Source organism: Trichoderma evansii (assembly GCF_050947405.1).
Source record: "Trichoderma evansii strain SZMC 28006 chromosome Unknown GGI43scaffold_5, whole genome shotgun sequence".
NCBI lineage: Eukaryota > Fungi > Ascomycota > Sordariomycetes > Hypocreales > Hypocreaceae > Trichoderma > Trichoderma evansii.
In genome coordinates this window covers 1,001,578-1,017,897 of record NW_028145201.1, presented here as the reverse complement: position 1 = coordinate 1,017,897, position 16,320 = coordinate 1,001,578, and the positions used below count along the sequence as shown (strand labels likewise).

General features: G+C 47.4%; 5 protein-coding genes across 5 annotated transcripts; 2 read left to right on the top strand and 3 right to left on the bottom strand.

The window, feature by feature from the left end:
* Nucleotides 1-2,241: 2,241 nt before the first annotated feature.
* GGI43DRAFT_381875 (PdxT/SNO family) lies at nucleotides 2,242-3,025 on the top strand (the record flags this gene model as incomplete). The annotated part of the gene is made up of 2 exons (XM_083203177.1): nucleotides 2,242-2,492; nucleotides 2,560-3,025. The coding sequence occupies 2 exons, from the start codon at nucleotides 2,242-2,244 to the stop codon at nucleotides 3,023-3,025; spliced, it is 717 nt and encodes a 238-aa protein (XP_083062731.1).
* Nucleotides 3,026-3,113: 88 nt separating this feature from the next.
* Nucleotides 3,114-5,401, bottom strand: GGI43DRAFT_313356 (ankyrin repeat-containing domain protein). The gene is made up of 2 exons (XM_083201728.1): nucleotides 4,872-5,401; nucleotides 3,114-4,801 (listed from the first exon to the last, which is right to left on the bottom strand). Exons 1-2 carry the CDS (start codon nucleotides 5,279-5,281, stop codon nucleotides 3,235-3,237), a joined length of 1,977 nt encoding a protein of 658 aa, XP_083062730.1. The 5' UTR covers nucleotides 5,282-5,401; the 3' UTR covers nucleotides 3,114-3,234.
* Nucleotides 5,402-6,127: 726 nt separating this feature from the next.
* On the bottom strand, nucleotides 6,128-7,093 carry GGI43DRAFT_399827 (uncharacterized protein). Its single transcript, XM_083205387.1, has one exon. It carries the CDS (start codon nucleotides 6,983-6,985, stop codon nucleotides 6,200-6,202), a length of 786 nt encoding a protein of 261 aa, XP_083062729.1. The 5' UTR covers nucleotides 6,986-7,093; the 3' UTR covers nucleotides 6,128-6,199.
* Nucleotides 7,094-11,348: 4,255 nt separating this feature from the next.
* GGI43DRAFT_381872 (GNAT family N-acetyltransferase) lies at nucleotides 11,349-12,155 on the bottom strand (the record flags this gene model as incomplete). The annotated part of the gene is made up of 3 exons (XM_083203176.1): nucleotides 11,349-11,614; nucleotides 11,683-11,826; nucleotides 11,876-12,155. 3 exons carry the CDS (start codon nucleotides 12,153-12,155, stop codon nucleotides 11,349-11,351), a joined length of 690 nt encoding a protein of 229 aa, XP_083062728.1.
* A 2,346-nt stretch (nucleotides 12,156-14,501) lies between these two features.
* On the top strand, nucleotides 14,502-16,281 carry GGI43DRAFT_432807 (general substrate transporter; the record flags this gene model as incomplete). Its single annotated transcript, XM_083209643.1, has 5 exons — nucleotides 14,502-14,755; nucleotides 14,832-15,195; nucleotides 15,238-15,355; nucleotides 15,428-15,856; nucleotides 15,932-16,281. 5 exons carry the CDS (start codon nucleotides 14,502-14,504, stop codon nucleotides 16,279-16,281), a joined length of 1,515 nt encoding a protein of 504 aa, XP_083062727.1.
* Between the last annotated feature and the right edge of the window lie 39 nt (nucleotides 16,282-16,320).

Genomic DNA, 16,320 nt, shown 5'->3' with positions numbered 1-16,320 from the left:
GCAGGTGTCCGGAAGGTCTGGTGGTGGGGGAGGGGATTTGGTCGCGGGGCCAAAAAAATAGTCGCCCGGCTGAGTCAATTTATTTTTTTTATTTAATATCGGAGCAACTGAATTCCAAACTAAGCCCCGAAAAAACTACCCAGTAGGTAATTAGAAGATTACGAAAGTACCATCTTACATCTGATTTGCATCTAGCGTGAGGTACATGACGCCTTGTACGGAGTACATCGGCTCGCGATATGCTCTGCATTGTATGGGGAGCGACTCGAATCAAGCCCAGCGTCCACCAACGACAAGAGCAACATGAAGCTACTGCATGGCGGCAGCGGGCGCCGCGCGCTCCTTTGCGGAGCAAGCGAAAACGGAGCCTTACAGTGGCCATGGTTCTTCATCCTTCTACAGTACGGAGAAGCTGTTGGCGAGGAAGAGGAGTAGGAATGGAGCACCCGGCACAGTGTCTGGGAGGGATAGCCGGTCGTAGCCTTGACAGGCGCCAAAGCATGCCGGTGGGGAAGCGAAAAGGCGCCTGTGAATTAGGCGAGAAGGGATGGATGGATAGACGGTTGGTGTAACGGCAATCATCGGAAAGAAGAGGCTGTCACTGCAGAAAACTAGGGTGGAATGGAGTGAATGCAGTGAGCAGGCTGTATCCAGTCATTAGTATCGTCAATGCTGGCTAGTCTAGTTACATTGTGAGAGATAGGGCAGGGAATACGAGGGCGTGTGCTTGTTATGCAAAAAGTCAGATGGCGATAACCAGGCATGGAGTCTCAAATCAAGCAACTGGCGGCACATCTATTAGCCACAGTGTCAAGCAGCGGCCTCTGCCAGCGTCTAGAAGCCTGGAAGCCGCATGGATGCCGTCAGGAGTGTTTAGCGGCGCGCCATTGCCACCCTCGTGCTGCCCCGGGATCTCAGTTGCTAGGCACAAATCCAAGATGGCCGGGAGAGAGAGTTTGACAATGGCACGGTCTGGTTTACATCAATATTGCATGGACAACAGCACATATCCCGGTACTTGACGGCGATTTCTGCGTGTACATTGCTGACCAGTCACTGTTACATGCCGTATTGCCATGCCGTATCACTGTATCTCACTACGTCTTACTACTGCTGCTGCGTATCTTAGCACGATTACAGCGCTTATTGGTAGGATTCGCTCGGAGGGTTCCTTCATATTAGCGACATCCGGACCGGCGGACCCTGGCTCCTCTTCCTGGGGACGACGCCCACGGTGGGTTTCTGGCTTGCAGCGAGGCTTGGCCTCTTTGGGCGACTCCGTGGGCGCCTCATGCAGGTCGATGCGGCGCCAGCCTCAGTAGCGCCAGTTTTGCGAATCTGCATCGACTTGACACTTGCATGACATTTTGCATCTGCAGACGCACGGCGGAAGCACGGCCGGGTGTTTTGCTTCGGGCTGTTTCAGAGTCTTGGAGTGTTATTGTCAGGACGTCCCAGATTGAGGCAGTCCCGCTGGATGGAATCACGAGTCTGGATGCTATCCGAAAGATTCCGAGGGCGGAGCAGTGCAAGGAGAAGCCTAAACAGGAGATGATCGAGAGAGGAGCCGAGAATAATGATTTATTACAGCGTCTACTAAAAGGAGGGACATCAGGAGTTGCCATGTCAGGCATATCTGAGCGAGACTCTGGATGTTATAGACTGCGCCTTTCTGTATGTGCATGCCAAAGACATGCACTATTACACAATCTCTTCTTTTGAAATGCTGCATATGACCTTGACTTGTATTAACAAGGCGCACCACGGACTAAGTAAAGACAATCTGCATGTAGCCATGCATCGACCAGGCTGTCAAATCCCCATTAACCATTGTGGACATTCGGAACTGGCTGCCGCTGCGGTTAACCTGTTCCATATTCCAAGTACCGACCGACTGTGCTGTACACGGAGTACTTGCAGACTTTGGTGTTGGCCCCAAGTGACTGCATTAGTACTTAGTAACGTGGGGTTATTCGCGCCATCCTGGGTCACCCCGCCACCACTATCAAAAAAATCAGTCTCCGGCTCAGCCATTTCTTGGGCCGGCTACCGGCGCTTCTGGATGAATCCATGACAAAAGCCATACTGACTGATAAAGGGCTCCACGGCTACTCCATATTTACTTACATCCCGAATACAAACAACAGCAGTAAACAACTGTGACCAAAAAATAATACATGCTTATGCATGAGTAACACTCTCTTTTTCCATCTACCTCATCGTCCTCACCACTATCCGAAAATGATGGCCGTCACAGTCGGCGTCTTGGCCCTCCAGGGCGGCTTCATCGAGCACCTCAACCTGCTCCGCAAGGCTGCCGGCACCGTCTTCTCACAGAGCAAGTCCGACACTTCCTTTGAGGCCATAGAGGTGCGCACTGCCGAGGAGCTCGCTCGGTGCGATGCCCTGATCATCCCTGGTGGCGAGAGCACAACCATTTCCTTTGTTGCGCAGCAGTCTGGGCTGTTGGAGCCGCTGCGAGATTTCGTCAAGTAAGACCTAATTTTTTGCCCCCTATATATATACGAGCTATACATGAACTAACCTATTCCTCAACAGAGTCCAAAAGAAGCCCGTATGGGGAACCTGCGCCGGCCTCATCCTCCTCTCAAACCAGGCCAACGCTACCAAAAAGGGCGGCCAGGAACTCATTGGCGGGCTCAACGTGCGCGTGCACCGCAACCACTTTGGCCGCCAGATTGAGAGCTTCGAGGCACCTCTTCAGCTGCCTTTCTTGGCTGGCGAAGCTGACCCTTCACCATTCCCTGGTGTCTTCATCCGTGCTCCCGTTGTGGAGGAGATTCTCTCAAAGGGCGAGGACGGCCCCGAGGTGGAAGTCATGGCCAAGCTGCCTGGCAGAATCGACAAGATGAAGTCTGGAGTTTCGCAGGCTGTGACAAAGGATGATTCGGCGGATATCATTGCGGTGCGACAGGGATCGATTTTGGGAACAAGCTTCCATCCGGAACTGACGAATGATGCCCGTATTCATGCATGGTGGTTGAAACAAGTTGTTCGTCTTTAGTGGGATTACAGATGGCGCTGCATTTTATTTTCGTTTCATGATATGATCTAGTTATTGCTTTTTAGAAGAAGATACACAATGTTTTGTATATAGACGCATGAGTACCTATGATAGACTACAGCTTTGAGGATATAAAAAGAAAGAAAGCATTTCACAACACGCTATATGATTTGAGATCCAAGAGCCCTTCCAGGAAATCAAGTCTGCAGTCAGTTTCTTGTCGCCGTATCATAATTTGGAGGATTTCCATCATCTGGAGGAGGCGGCATGTGACGGATGCCCAGCGCTTCATAGACCTCAACCCTCCCCAATGCCTTTGCTACATCCGCCACCTCTGGCGACTTTGTATCCGCGCCAGCTTCTCGAAGCAGGCGAATCAGTTCAAAATCTTGCTTCACAAGCGCCTGCACGAGTGGCTTGACGGGCGTGATGCCATTCTTCCCAGGATTGTAGTCCGGGTCGGCCCCGTAGAGGAGCAGTGTCTCGACAAGATCTCTTCTTCCTTGGTCAATGGCGTACTTCAGGAGAGAGTCACCGTTTGACATTTGTTCCGTTGTCTTGCCTCCGTGTCGGAGCACGAGGGAGACGAGCTCGGGGAGACCTGTTTCCATGGCGTAGCTGATGGCTGGTCCTTCGGAGGTAGAATCGTAAACGTTTCCTTTTGCTCCTTTAGCAAATAGGTAGCGCACAATATCAAGCTTGTCTTCTTGTGAAAGCTTGGAGTCTTTGATCGCCAAGAGGAGAACGGGCTGTGAGTGCCAGTCCGTCATATTAGCATCCGCGCCCCAGTCGAGTAGCAGCTTAGCTGTCTTGATTCTTCTATGGCTAATCTCATCAGCCAGCAAAGGATTGCCGTAAATAGTTATGTCGTTGGGATTAGCATCCAGCTTTAGGAGTAGCTCTGCCATTTCGTAATCCTTCTTGTCGAGGGCCACGGTTAATAAGCTGCGACCAGCACTGTCGGTAGAGGTGACATTCGCCCCAAATTCCAAAAGCAGTTCCACGAGTTTCGTGTTCTTCTTTTCCACTGCCCTTACAATAACCGCTTGGCCACTAATGTCATCTGTCTTTGCGCTGCAGCCTTGCTTGAGGAGAAAGCGGATGCCTTCCAAGTTACCAGAAGAAACCACGGTGACAAAGTATGACTCTCCCGAATCATACTTTTCATCAATGCTTGCTCCTTTCTCAATGAGCATCCTGGCAGTGTTGAGGCTACCTACAGAGGCCGCAAGGAAGAGCGGTGGCAGATGCTTATCATGCCGCTTGGCGCCATAAACGTTCGCTCCTGATGCTAGAAGGAAGCGAGAAGCTTCTTCACGGTCCTTCAAAATGGCGCACTGCAAAGCAGTCTTGCCGTCTTCGTTGCGGCCGTTGATATTCGCTCCCTGGTTGAGGAATCCTGCTATCTGCTGGATGTCGCCAATTGACGCGGCTTGGCACAATGCCGATACAAAGGGCTCTGGCCCCGGCTTCAAGGTCGAGGCTAGAGATTTGAATGAATTTTTCAAGGATTTTCCCCATGATGACTTTGCGGGCGCAGTACTTGAGGAAGGTGATGATGGCCCGGCTTCCATAGAATAAGGCGGTGGCGCGGCAATTCTGCTTGCTGGTGGCGGATTGGAGGAGGAACCACTTCCTGATGCGAATGACGATTCACCTAATTCGAGTAAAATGTCACTTTGCGCCGTTGATGCTTTTGATGAGCGCTCTACTTGTGTGATGAGGCCCTTGGAGCGCAACAGGCCGAGGCTTGCTTCTTGCTGCTGCGCGTTCCCTCTATAAATGGTAGCAAGAAATAGTCAGTCAAAGGGTGTTGCTATTTGTGGTATTTGGTAGATGCACTTACATAGCAGCAACTCGAACGAAACCTTCCAAAAGCTGGCTATTTGCCTGAATAGTCTGGTTATACGCTACCAAAAACTCAATGTTGACTCTATCGAGAGTTTCTGCCTGTAATCGCAGCACTTGCTTGTACAGGATTGCCAGCGTTCCATCGCAAGTGGTTAGATGCTGCAAAAAGGCGTCGTGTGCTGCCATAGAGACAGTGGCGGTCCTGAGAGAAGCATCTAGCTGAGATGCCTGGTCTTTGAGCTCCTCCAGCGCATTTTTTAATTCCGACAGCTTGTTTTCCGATACCCTGTCTAGGCCTGAGCCCAGCGGCTCAATGAAAACCTGCACCTCATGGACAATGGAAATTGCCCGCTGTGAAATGGCAGAGCATAGAGTCGTTAGAGCATTGGTTGAGCGGCCGTCCATTGCGCTTGGTGATGTGATTTATGAATAAGCAAAAACAATGTTTTTTATCTTAGGTGGCCTGTGGCGGGGCTCTTTTAGAGGTGCAATGAAGCAATGAAGCTGTCGCTGGTGTGTACCTTATCCTCAATTCAATGTCGTCGCGCGTGTTGTTTCTATATAGCTCCTTTTGAGAATGAATTGCCGGACTATGTTCTTGTGAGAACAAGAGAAATCGCTCGTTCGTTTTGCAGTCCATATTGACCTTTTATTGTTATTGAAATGCACCTCTAGCTGAAAAAGGCTGTCGTAGGCGCTGACGCAGCCTTGCGGACCACTCGTACCTACCTAGCCAATACTAGCTTGCGACGCCATGGAGGATTTCTGCAGGTCCATCGCCAGCCCTCTTCTAGAGGCGCCTCTGGAAGCTTGGCAACTTGGCAAGGAGATTGTTTCGTTTCCTTCTTTTTCTTCTGTCGCGAGTTTCAAACAGGCGCTGAGGGTTAGGGTTTGAATGGCGAAACTGCGCGCTGGAAATCTACACACCTTGAACATGAGGAAATTGCTAAAAAGAAGCTGAAGCTGCATCCACAAGCAGCAAACAATGTTTCGAGACCACCATCTGACAAACGACCCACCAACACTTTTTTGCTGTTGCGCCCTACGGAGCACTCCGCAGAGTAAGCTGTCTTGGCGCCGCAAATATCGTTAATATCTGCCCCCTGTCAAATGCTCAGCCATTCACTCAGCCACAGCTTGGAGTAACACTAGTTTCAAACGAAAACGTTATATAAATTAATAAATACTATATAATTAGAATGTTGGCTTTTCTATCACTTTTTAAATTAATAATCACAAAACACATTGACTGCCTATTGTATCCTCAATTACCACAACAAATTACCCATCACCACTTCTCCAATCGTAGTATGCAAAGTGAATTTACTTATCCTTATCATCCTGAGCGTCTTTCCAGATATCTTCCAGCGTCTTCTTTTTCTCAAAGATATCGCAACCTCCTCCTCCCCATTTGTGCTCAAAGAGCCTTCTTCCACTATCCGCAGTTTCCCACCACGCAGCCTGGAAGCCTGCGGGATCATATGTCCACGGTTCTCCCTTTCCGCCCTTTTGCATATTCTGCCATGTATTTCGGCCTTCGGAGTTGGCGTTTTTCTCGTCTTGAATCTTCTGCAGCTCCTGTCTCAGAGCCTTGAATCTTTCAGAGTTCGGCGCGTTGTCGTCTTCAGTGGTATTGTCGGGTGACTTGCCATCCTTGTCAGATCTTGGGTGAGAGCTGGGAGGGAAGAATTTGATTTCGGGATCCTCCACAAAGTTAGCTACATCCCATATATGCCCTGCTCCAACGCGATCAATGTCGTATCCTAGCATTTTAACTCGTCCATACGCGTCGCAGTCTGTAGTATAGTAGGGGATAAACACGTCCCAGCTTCCAATGTGCCGCCATGCATCCACATTGACAAGAGTGAGGTAATCAAAGTTGAAGAATTTGACTGCCCATTTGCTTTTGCCGGATAGTCTGGATGATTCTGCCTCGTCGAGGATGTTGAGCACGCGCTCGTAAAACGACGTGTAGGGCGTCTCTTCTTCGTGGCTTAGAATTCCAACGTCCATGTGGCTCCAGAAATAGTAGGGCCAGTGACGGGCCATTGCCACCCTCATCATGTAGTTTTGTAACTGAGCAAAGTTGAGAAGAACTGAAGTTTGCATTATCGAAACGCCGTATCTGTAACGAAACAAATCGTAATCGAGGAAAAAGGGGTTATCTTTCGACAAAAGTTTTAGGTTATTGGCGTCGGCAGTGCCACTGTTGTCAATGATGACAATGTCTTCTCTCGGCCACCCACTGGCAATATAACCAAGAACTGTCTGCCGCATCATAGCATTGTTTCTTGTAAAGGCAATGAAGAGCGGTGTTTTCGGTCGATGGCGAGGCGGCTCGTTGTAGGGAGCCACAAGGGGGAAGTAGTTGTCTCCCTGTGCTGGAAAATACATTTCAAAATCAAATGTTGATTCTCCAAGTACGGGCACAGCTGCTGGCTCATTCTTCGATGACCACATCGGGAGGACAGAGTATGGATATGATATGCTCGGACGAGAGAGGTTCGCGAAGCGAGGTAGTTGTAGTAGCCTCACAAACAGAGCGGCAGCAGCAGCTAAAGCAAAGATGAAGAGTAATATCTTGAAGATGGGATGGCATCGCCTTCTTTGCGGCTTTCCAATGCTTTCTTCATCGCCATCCTCCTCATCGGTTGGGAACTGATGGAGTCTTAGAGAGACTGCTCGAGCAGCAATCCATCCTGGCCTGCGAGCAAAGGTCGGAATCCTCGAGAAGAAGGAACTGATAGCAGATAGGACACCCATTGGTTCTATGCTGGGTATAGAATTAAGATGGCATAGAGCAAATTATCAGAAATGATATAATGTGTTGAAAAAAACCAAGATAGAAGAAGAGAAAACGTAGAAGCCAAGGGGAATATCGCTCAAGTTTCCTCGGAAATGATTAATCAGATTGAAAAAAAGGCAAACGCGCAAACAAATATATCAGTAAACAAGCAGGGACGGGACAACATGTTGATGGGGGCAAATTTTTTCCCTCGGTACAAAGTACATCCCTGATATTAGATCATTTTCCCTAAGATCATTGGTTCTTATGAAGGGTTGTCATGACTCTCCAACAACAAATGATATAGCCCCCTGACCGGTTTAGCTTCCACGAATGAACAGTGTTCCGCGGAAACTCGTATCGAATGGCCCCAGCGTGGAGAATGCATGATTGGGCCTAAATCGGCTGTCGGTACACAGTTGACAGTTGCAGCTGTTTGTGCTTGGCGGCTAAATCCCTCTGTTATTCTATTTTTGGTTTTTTATATGTCTGAGCATCTAATGTCCGGTTGTGGCTTGGACTGTAGGTCTTCGGTAATATAAGAATACTACGTCCTTTATCTATTTGTTTCAAATATGCCTAAATTTGAACTAAATTTTAACTCTGGGTGTTTATTTCATTGCCCCTTTAGTTTACTTATCACGACATTGCTACACCCATGTCTCCTTCATTGGCCAGATAGGTAGTTCAGAGAATGCTGCACCAGTGAATTTCTCTGACAGAAATATATTTCTCTAGTGTCCAGGACTGTTATAACTTCCTCAGCCATAATTCCATGCTATTTTGTACGAAACATCCTGTGGCGCATCTCTACAGCCTCAGTATTTAGCATCATCGACGGACAGCACTAGGCAGGGCTACATCTCCCCACTTTAGAATTCTGGAAATGGATCTCTAGATATCATGATGGTCATCTCCAAGTTATTAACTTATAAAGGAGCTCTACAATATCCAGATCAGTCGGCTCATATTGTTTGTCCGATGGTTGTTGCTTCTAGTGGAGTCTGGATTCCGCGCGGGCACTATATAGAGCCTAATATGTGGTTATGGATCCTATTAGACGAGAAACACAACCAACTGCATTCTTTTTCCTCCAATGGGTATTTACTCCGATAATAGATTGTGGAAGATGCGTCGTAGCACTGCCTTAACTTTCTCGTATTAAGCTTCTTTAGTTTCATTTATGAGTGCAATATGACAACGTCGTCAAGTTTAAGCGGCCGTTTCATCCCCATACCGACTCAAACCATGGCAAATCACAGCTTCTAGAATTGCGGCTCTGGCTAGGGAGTGATGTATGGGTTGTATCCGACAGGTCAATGTACGAGGGTTCGGGGAAATGCGGCTCTAAAAGTGGAACAGCTTCCAGTTTAGCACAATACTTCCTATTTTAGCCCGTTTCCATGACGAGGGGCTTTGTCCTTATCACATCAATTGCATTTCTGGGGCATCTGCCGATGTGGCTTGGCAGAGGGCGACGTAATCAGTGTCCATATGGCGGTGCAGACTGCAGAATACGAGACCAACACCCCGGCCTCACTCTATTTTAAGCGAAAAAAAAAAAAAGAAACAAAAAAATGCAACCTCCATTGACAAGCACGCGCAGATGTAAGAACTCAAAGCTGTGAGTCTGATGATGATTCGTAGAACAACTCAACACCGCTCCTTCATTGCAGCTGAGCCGTGTATTATACGAGGTTGCTTCGCACAATACTAGCTGATCCGATGCTTATTGTGAGCTGAGAGCGGTGCAAAGTAAGCCCGTGCCCCTGTCCAAGTATGTGCGGGACTCCGCATTTCGGTACCACATCTCAGCAACACACCCATTTTATTCCCTAAGCCCTGGCTTCAATTGAGCTTATGCTCATAATTTTCCTATACTCTATCTACTGCTTGTGCTCGGTTCACTTCACTCTCCCCACCTTCTTGAAACATGAAACACGCATCAATGTCTCCACTCATCTTTTCCTTTTTCCGGGCTTCTCGAACAGCGAAGAGTGAAGAGCGGCAAGTGTGGCCGCAAGCGAGCATGATATCCGAAATTTGCCGATGACAGACGCTGATCAGAGCAATACTAATAATGTTCATAATCCATATGTTCTATCTATCTAACGTATACAACAGACCACTCGACGCTCCACTCTCTCTCTTTTTGTCATCAATTACCCGCCTAATGTGGCTAGGAAGCAGGGCGACAGTTTCACTTCTTGGCATAGCCCTCTCAGCCCCATATCGCAAGAGACGTCTTTTCAAGCTTAGGTCCATGAAAGTAATCTATAAGCTAAGCTTCAAACTAGGTGTGGTAATGCCCTCGGCCCGACTAACCGATGTTTCTACTGCTCCAATTGACACGTCAAGGCTAAGCGACGGACTTCGCAGACCCACGGCCCGGTTTTTTCTTCTTCTGATTCAACCCCCCATGTAACAATTGCTACAAAGGAAAAACAGTCCCATCTGGATCTTCTGACCACAGTGACCAATCAGCCAGGATAAAGTCCGATGACCATGGAATTCGCCACTCGAGGTCAGTGTTTACAATCGAGCCTTCCTGTTTAAGCGAGTTACTTGGACGGCCGCTTTTTCCGCAGATACGAGGCCAAGACTTTTCAATGATGTGGCAGTGTCCGTACACGAACAGGATTCGAGCTATAGTTGTTTCAAGATTCTCATCACGGCCAGTATTTGTGTATACCGCAGATACTGTTTACGAATACTTCGTCCTTCCTAACGATTAGCCTGTGATTTCTAATCTTGCCTGCCAAGTGAGTTACCAGCAGGAGATTACCTTTGCAAACTTTGATCCTGGACAACCAGGCAAAAGCGAATTGGTATGATATTATCGAAGATTTTTGGTGCGATACCAAAGCCAAGATGTCAATTAAGTTACAGGTCGAGGCTATAATGGAAGCCATAAGAATAAAAAGAAATGAAACAAAAAAGAGATTGGAAGGTTTTACAATTTCTCATACATATTACTTACTGACGATAATGACATACTAGGTAATAGATATTTAGCATGCCATAGCCACATCCCCTTAATACCAATTATTCGAAAATTATACCGTTACGATTACTCTTGACGCGGCACTGGCTGATGAAGAGTCCTACTTTTCATGACCTAACAAATCGCCCAGGTCTCGACTACTCACTACCGAATAACTTATATCAGCAACAAGCGTTTCTATGATATTACCAGTGATACATCTATAGCGGACAACCAAACTGAAAACCATTCCATACAAGACGATCGAAGATTTGCCCTGTGGCGAATGAAGATACAGAAGAGCAAGATGGTAGTAGTAGTGGGAAAGAGTGCGTATAAGCGAGCCGATTTACAATATATCCAGAGAGCCTAGTATCAGCAACGCAAACAAGAATTATAATTATACCTCTAAGACACTATATGTCCTTACTCTCAAGTTCCTCAACACTATTACCGCAAAATCATGTCGTTGGCCGAAAGAAAAGTCGTTACAACATTCTGGGTACGATTTCTACGCCTTCTCATAGCTGCTTCAGAGTTCCGAGAAAATAAATATAAAATATCAAAAGTCAAAAGATTTATGTGCGTGTCCACAAGAAATTGAATAATTTATACATCTTCAAGATGGCAGCTATCAAAAAGGCTTTGAAGCAGCAACAGAGGAATTCAAAAGATTAATATCATGGATACACTAGGAAACACACTTAAACAACCGCTTCCAGTTTCCTAGGCTCACGAAGCATACACGTGTGTGTATATGACTCTCCTTTAATATTATTCCCAGGCAGCGGCAGAGTAATCTCCTCTGCCACCTCAAAACCAAATTTCTTATATAAGGACACAGCCATCTCGGAACTAGTCACCCAGCAGGCGAGGCCTTCTCGATCCGCAAGGTCTGTGACCCAGGCCATTACTAAGCTCCCGGCACCACGTCGCTGCGCCTTGGGATGTGTTCCACAAAGGTATACAACTAAAGTAGAGTCAGTTCTTATGCTTTGCAGATATTTAAACTTGAGGGAAAGGCAGCTTAAGACATACCGACGGCAGGTCGATTGCCCAAATCTCGCGACCGTGCCGCTTCGGCTCTCCTTATAAAGTCAGACCTGAAGGTGGAAGTATTTTGATCCTTGGGAGCTGATGTTGGTTGGGTAAGAACCTCGGCAGCAATGTCCTCCGGTATATCTGTGACTATCAACGATGGGAAATTCACAAGAAAATGCATGGTACAAACCTGCCGGAGCAAATAGCTTGGGGTCAATGTCAGTGTTCTCAAACCCTATCTTAACCCAGCTGACCAGATCCCCGGTGTCCGTGTCAACCACCTTTTTATAAGCAACAAGCGTCTGGCCATAGTTTTTCGGCCAACGACGAATAACCCCCGCTACTCGCTGGTCAAAAGTCTGGTCTACGAAAGAGGCTCTAGAATAGGCGTTATTCTGGAAGGAGGTGATATATGTGTGGGCATAGGCTGCACCATCTTTAAATGTCATGTCCTCAAGTTGGAGGGGCATTGTATCACTGGTGGAAGAATTTTAGCCACTTTGTTCTTTGGGTAAATATCTTCAAATGAAGCGTGTGAAACCACCACCTAGGATGATGCGAGTCCAGGGATGGCAAGTTGGCAAGATTGCGTTATGGACCGTCTAGTAAATAAAAAGCTAGTCTGGGTTGATGCCCCGCTCACGACCTGGCTTATACCCAGCAACTACCAAATAAGTGAGATCCTGCGAGTGACGCGACAGGTACATTACCCTATTGACATACGACTATTACATTAACTCATAATCCCAGATTCCTTTAAATTTATCTCCTAGATATCGACCTAAAGAAGCTTATTATCTATGGGAAATGGAGGTTCCCATTCCAGCATTTCTCTCTTTGTATGTCCTTGATCTCCACAACCATCTAATATCAAGGGGCACTTTCTATCTTCTTCACTGTCATACAAGTAATCCACCCAATGATACATTGCCCTTGATATTTGATGAGCTGCTGTGTTCAACTTGTTTTCTTGTATCTCGTGCCATAGCCATGATCTGATGTCAATGTGATATCGAGGGAGGGTGTCTAATGATGTCTCAGGGTGCAATAGCCTTTCCTGATTGAAGAAACTATGCTCTCGGACTATATCTGTTGACAGGTCATGTAATTCGCAAGACGTCTGCTGTACATCGACTACCGCCGTCTGAGATCCACCATTAGCTATATCACGATCACGACGTTGAGCTCTTGTTGGTTCATATTGACCGAAGATACAGGGTCCCAATGATAAAATTGTAAATTTCTCCAAGTTTGGCAGTGAATTTATTGCACTGGCAGCAGCGATAGGCGAGAGACATCTTCGGCTTTCACAGAGTGCAATGTTGCGTATACGCGAGCGTTCGAGACCAATAAAACCGTCAAGGACGTCGTCGGTACTATAGGCTATGCCGTTCTCGAGTCCGTTCAACGGCCATGCCTCGAAAACAGTAAAAAGATCTGTATTGTAGCTGATAAAAGGTGCATCGAACCGAATGTTCAGGCCTGAGACTTGAAAACGACGAGGTGGCTGAAAAAAACGTGGCAGCCAGACAGCCCGAGCTTCTCGATTTACATGAAGCAGTGGGAATATGGCCTCCCTCTTGGGCTGAACAATATAGCGATAATGATAGGACGGGTTATCCGTAGAGAGTTGTTGGCTATCGCCGCCTCGGGGCCCGGTCCAGAGATACTTACGATACCAAATAGCCACTGGAGGTAACAATCCGACCACACGAGTAGGCTGTGGCACAAATTCCCATATTTTAATCCTTATCTCTGGCGGTAGATGCTGAAAGAGTGGGAATTCAGTGATGGGTGCCATGAGAGATATTCGGAAAATGACATGTTTGCGTACACAAATAGAGAGCAACTGTGAGTGGCTTATTTGTATAATTTGTAGATTTAAAAGAGTCATTCGGCGTGGCCTCTCTAGGACTTTGACACCTTTTTCGGCAGTCAGGGATGCGACTGCGCTGCTTTAAATTCCGCGTATTGGCTCTTTTTAGTGGCCAAGGTTGTGTGCTCCTTATGGTAGAACAATATGCTAAAGCAGGGCAGGCTACCTACACCATTGCATTGTTCAAGAGTACTTTTATGATACAAGTAGTAATTCAAGAGCATTTGGATAAGATAGTGTGTCTGGAATGACCAAAGCATCTGTTAGATGCTGCCTTACCACTCGTTGCGGGTAGGTGCTTACCCGGCATACAAACGTGAATTGCACCTCACTTGATCATTGAAGTCAAAATAACCACGTGCCTGATGTAGGTACTGAAAGTAAATTGCCAACGAAAGATCTGAGAGATTAGATAAGAGATCTACGTTAATAAAAAAAGAGGCGATAAGCAGACACCTCAACGCCCATAATGGCTTCCTCACGACACATGCTGCCTTCCAAATTATGCAATAGTCTACCTTCCTGGCGAATGTTGCTACAGTAAACAAAAGAAAAATGCTTGGTCTCTTCCGTTTATTCCCTGGAATATTCTCCACACGATTCTTATTTTCGATTTTGCTGCCGCTTCGCCGGCGTGCAGTCTTTGTTGGCGGTGCCAACTGACATTCTTACAGCTCGTTTCATCCACCGGGCCAGCTTCCCATCTTCCGCGAGCATCGATCGCTTTTTGGCTGAGACACGACACAGGGTTGGGAATTCTGAACGAAATACAGTCTTCTTTCGATACATTCTTTTCTCAAATTCTCTCGCTACTTCTATCGCTACTTCTCTCACGGTTATTGTTGCACCTTTGACGTGATGTTTGGCCACAGGTGAGCAGCCCCTAGAGACTTGAGATCTTTTGTTGATGCATCTATCTTTACTCGTTTTTCTCTTTCTCATGCTAATATTGAACTACTGCACCAGGTCCATCACCATCAAAGGCGCCAACTGCGGCTTCGATGCCCTGTTCCTCGTTGTCATCACGTCTATTGCCGGTTTCCTCTTCGGCTACGATATTGGGCAGATCTCTGGCATCTTGTTCTTTAGAAACTTTAGTCATCGGTTCCTTCAAGATGACTCCGCCAGTATCAAGTCTCTGGTGGTTTCTTTCATGAGTATCGGCTGTCTTTTTGGCTCTCTGCTGGGCGCATAGTAAGCTAGCCCCGTGCCATTGTGTTGCGTGTAATTTTGTCTGCAGCATTCTTTTTCCTAATCAACGCTCTCATAGTTCTTCTGATTGGCTCGGCCGACGAAAGAGCATTGCTCTTGGTGTATTGTTCTTCCTTGCAGGAGACATTGTCCAGATTACTGCGACGCATGGCTGGGTTCACGTTAGTTTGGGCAGATTTATCGCGGGCCTCGGTATCGGCAATCTTTCTGTTGGAGTTCCCATGTTCCAGTCAGAGTGCGTTCCCCGCGAAATCCGAGGAGCAGTTGTCACTTCTTATCAACTCCTCATTACTATTGGCATACTATTCGGTAACTTGGTATGCTTCTTTATGCGCGAACATGAGGATCACAGCTTCGCATGGCGTCTCGTCATTGGTATGGGTGCTTTCTTTTCGCTACCCCTTGGATGCGGTATTCTCATCGTCCCAGAGTCACCGAGATGGCTTGCCGGCAGGGATGAATAGGAAGGTGCCCGCCGATCGCTGTCGCGGCTGAGAGGCAAGAGCCATGATCCTGGAAATGTCATTGTTGAGAATGACATGCATGAAATGAGAGAAGTTTTGGCTTTGGAACGCCAGAGCGGTACTGCACCGTGGATCGAGTGCTTCTCATCCAGATCCAAGGTCCCCAGGACACGCTATCGTACCTTCTTAGGCATGGGTATTCACTTTTTGCAGCAATGGACGGGCATCAATTACTTCTTCTACTATGGCACATCAATCTTTTCGTCTGTCAAAATCAGCGACCCTTTCATGACTCAGCTTATTCTTGGTGCTGTCAACGTTTGTACGACTTTCCTCGCCGTCTATTTGGTCGATTGGTGGGGTCGTCGACGTCCCCTTCTTTACGGCGCAATGTGGCAGGCCGCTTGGCTGCTGGTATTTGCTTCCATGGGTATGGTGGACGATTATACCGACTCACCGACGTTCGGCATTGTCATGATCGTATCAGCTTGCATGTTCATTGCCTCATTTGCAGCAACTTGGGGCCCCATTGCTTGGGTAGTCATGGGTGAAACGTTCACTCTTCGGACACGCGCGAAACAAGCTGCGCTGGCCACGGCCTCCAACTGGCTCGGTAACTGTAAGCCTATCGCCCAACTACTGAGGTTCTACGTCACATTTCGAATTAAGAGCTATAGCTAACGATTATTCGTAGTTTTGATTGGGCTACTCACCCCATATGCTGATTATAGCATGTCGTACTACTTTGGGTTTATTCTAGCTGGCGCCAATCTTCTCGCCGCATTACTGGTCTGGTTTTACCTATACGAGTCGACGCTACTGAGTTTAGAGAGCGTGGATATCATGTACAGCATCCACGATCTAGCACCATGGGAGAGCGCCCGCTGGGTCCCACCTGGATACGTCACGCGCCGGGAACGAGACGAGCAGCATTTCCGGAGAATGAGCATTTCCACTACTGCGGATATTTCCAGCCTCACTCAGGAAATGGTGGACATGGTGAATAAAGACGTCGTCGCAAAACCGAAGGCAGCCGTCGTTTAAAAGCTAGGAGTGGCGTTTTGTGCTTGGGAGCACCACATA

Excerpts from the sequence above, each read along its gene's own strand:
- GGI43DRAFT_313356 (XM_083201728.1), bottom strand. The coding sequence starts at position 5,281 with ATGGACGGCCGCTCAACCAATGCTCTAACGACTCTATGCTCTGCCATT. Across the intron at positions 4,802-4,871 it reads TTCGTTCGAGTTGCTGCTAT|AGGGAACGCGCAGCAGCAAG; the intron begins GTAAGTGCATCT and ends TACCATTTATAG.
- GGI43DRAFT_399827 (XM_083205387.1), bottom strand. The coding sequence starts at position 6,985 with ATGCAAACTTCAGTTCTTCTCAACTTTGCTCAGTTACAAAACTACATG.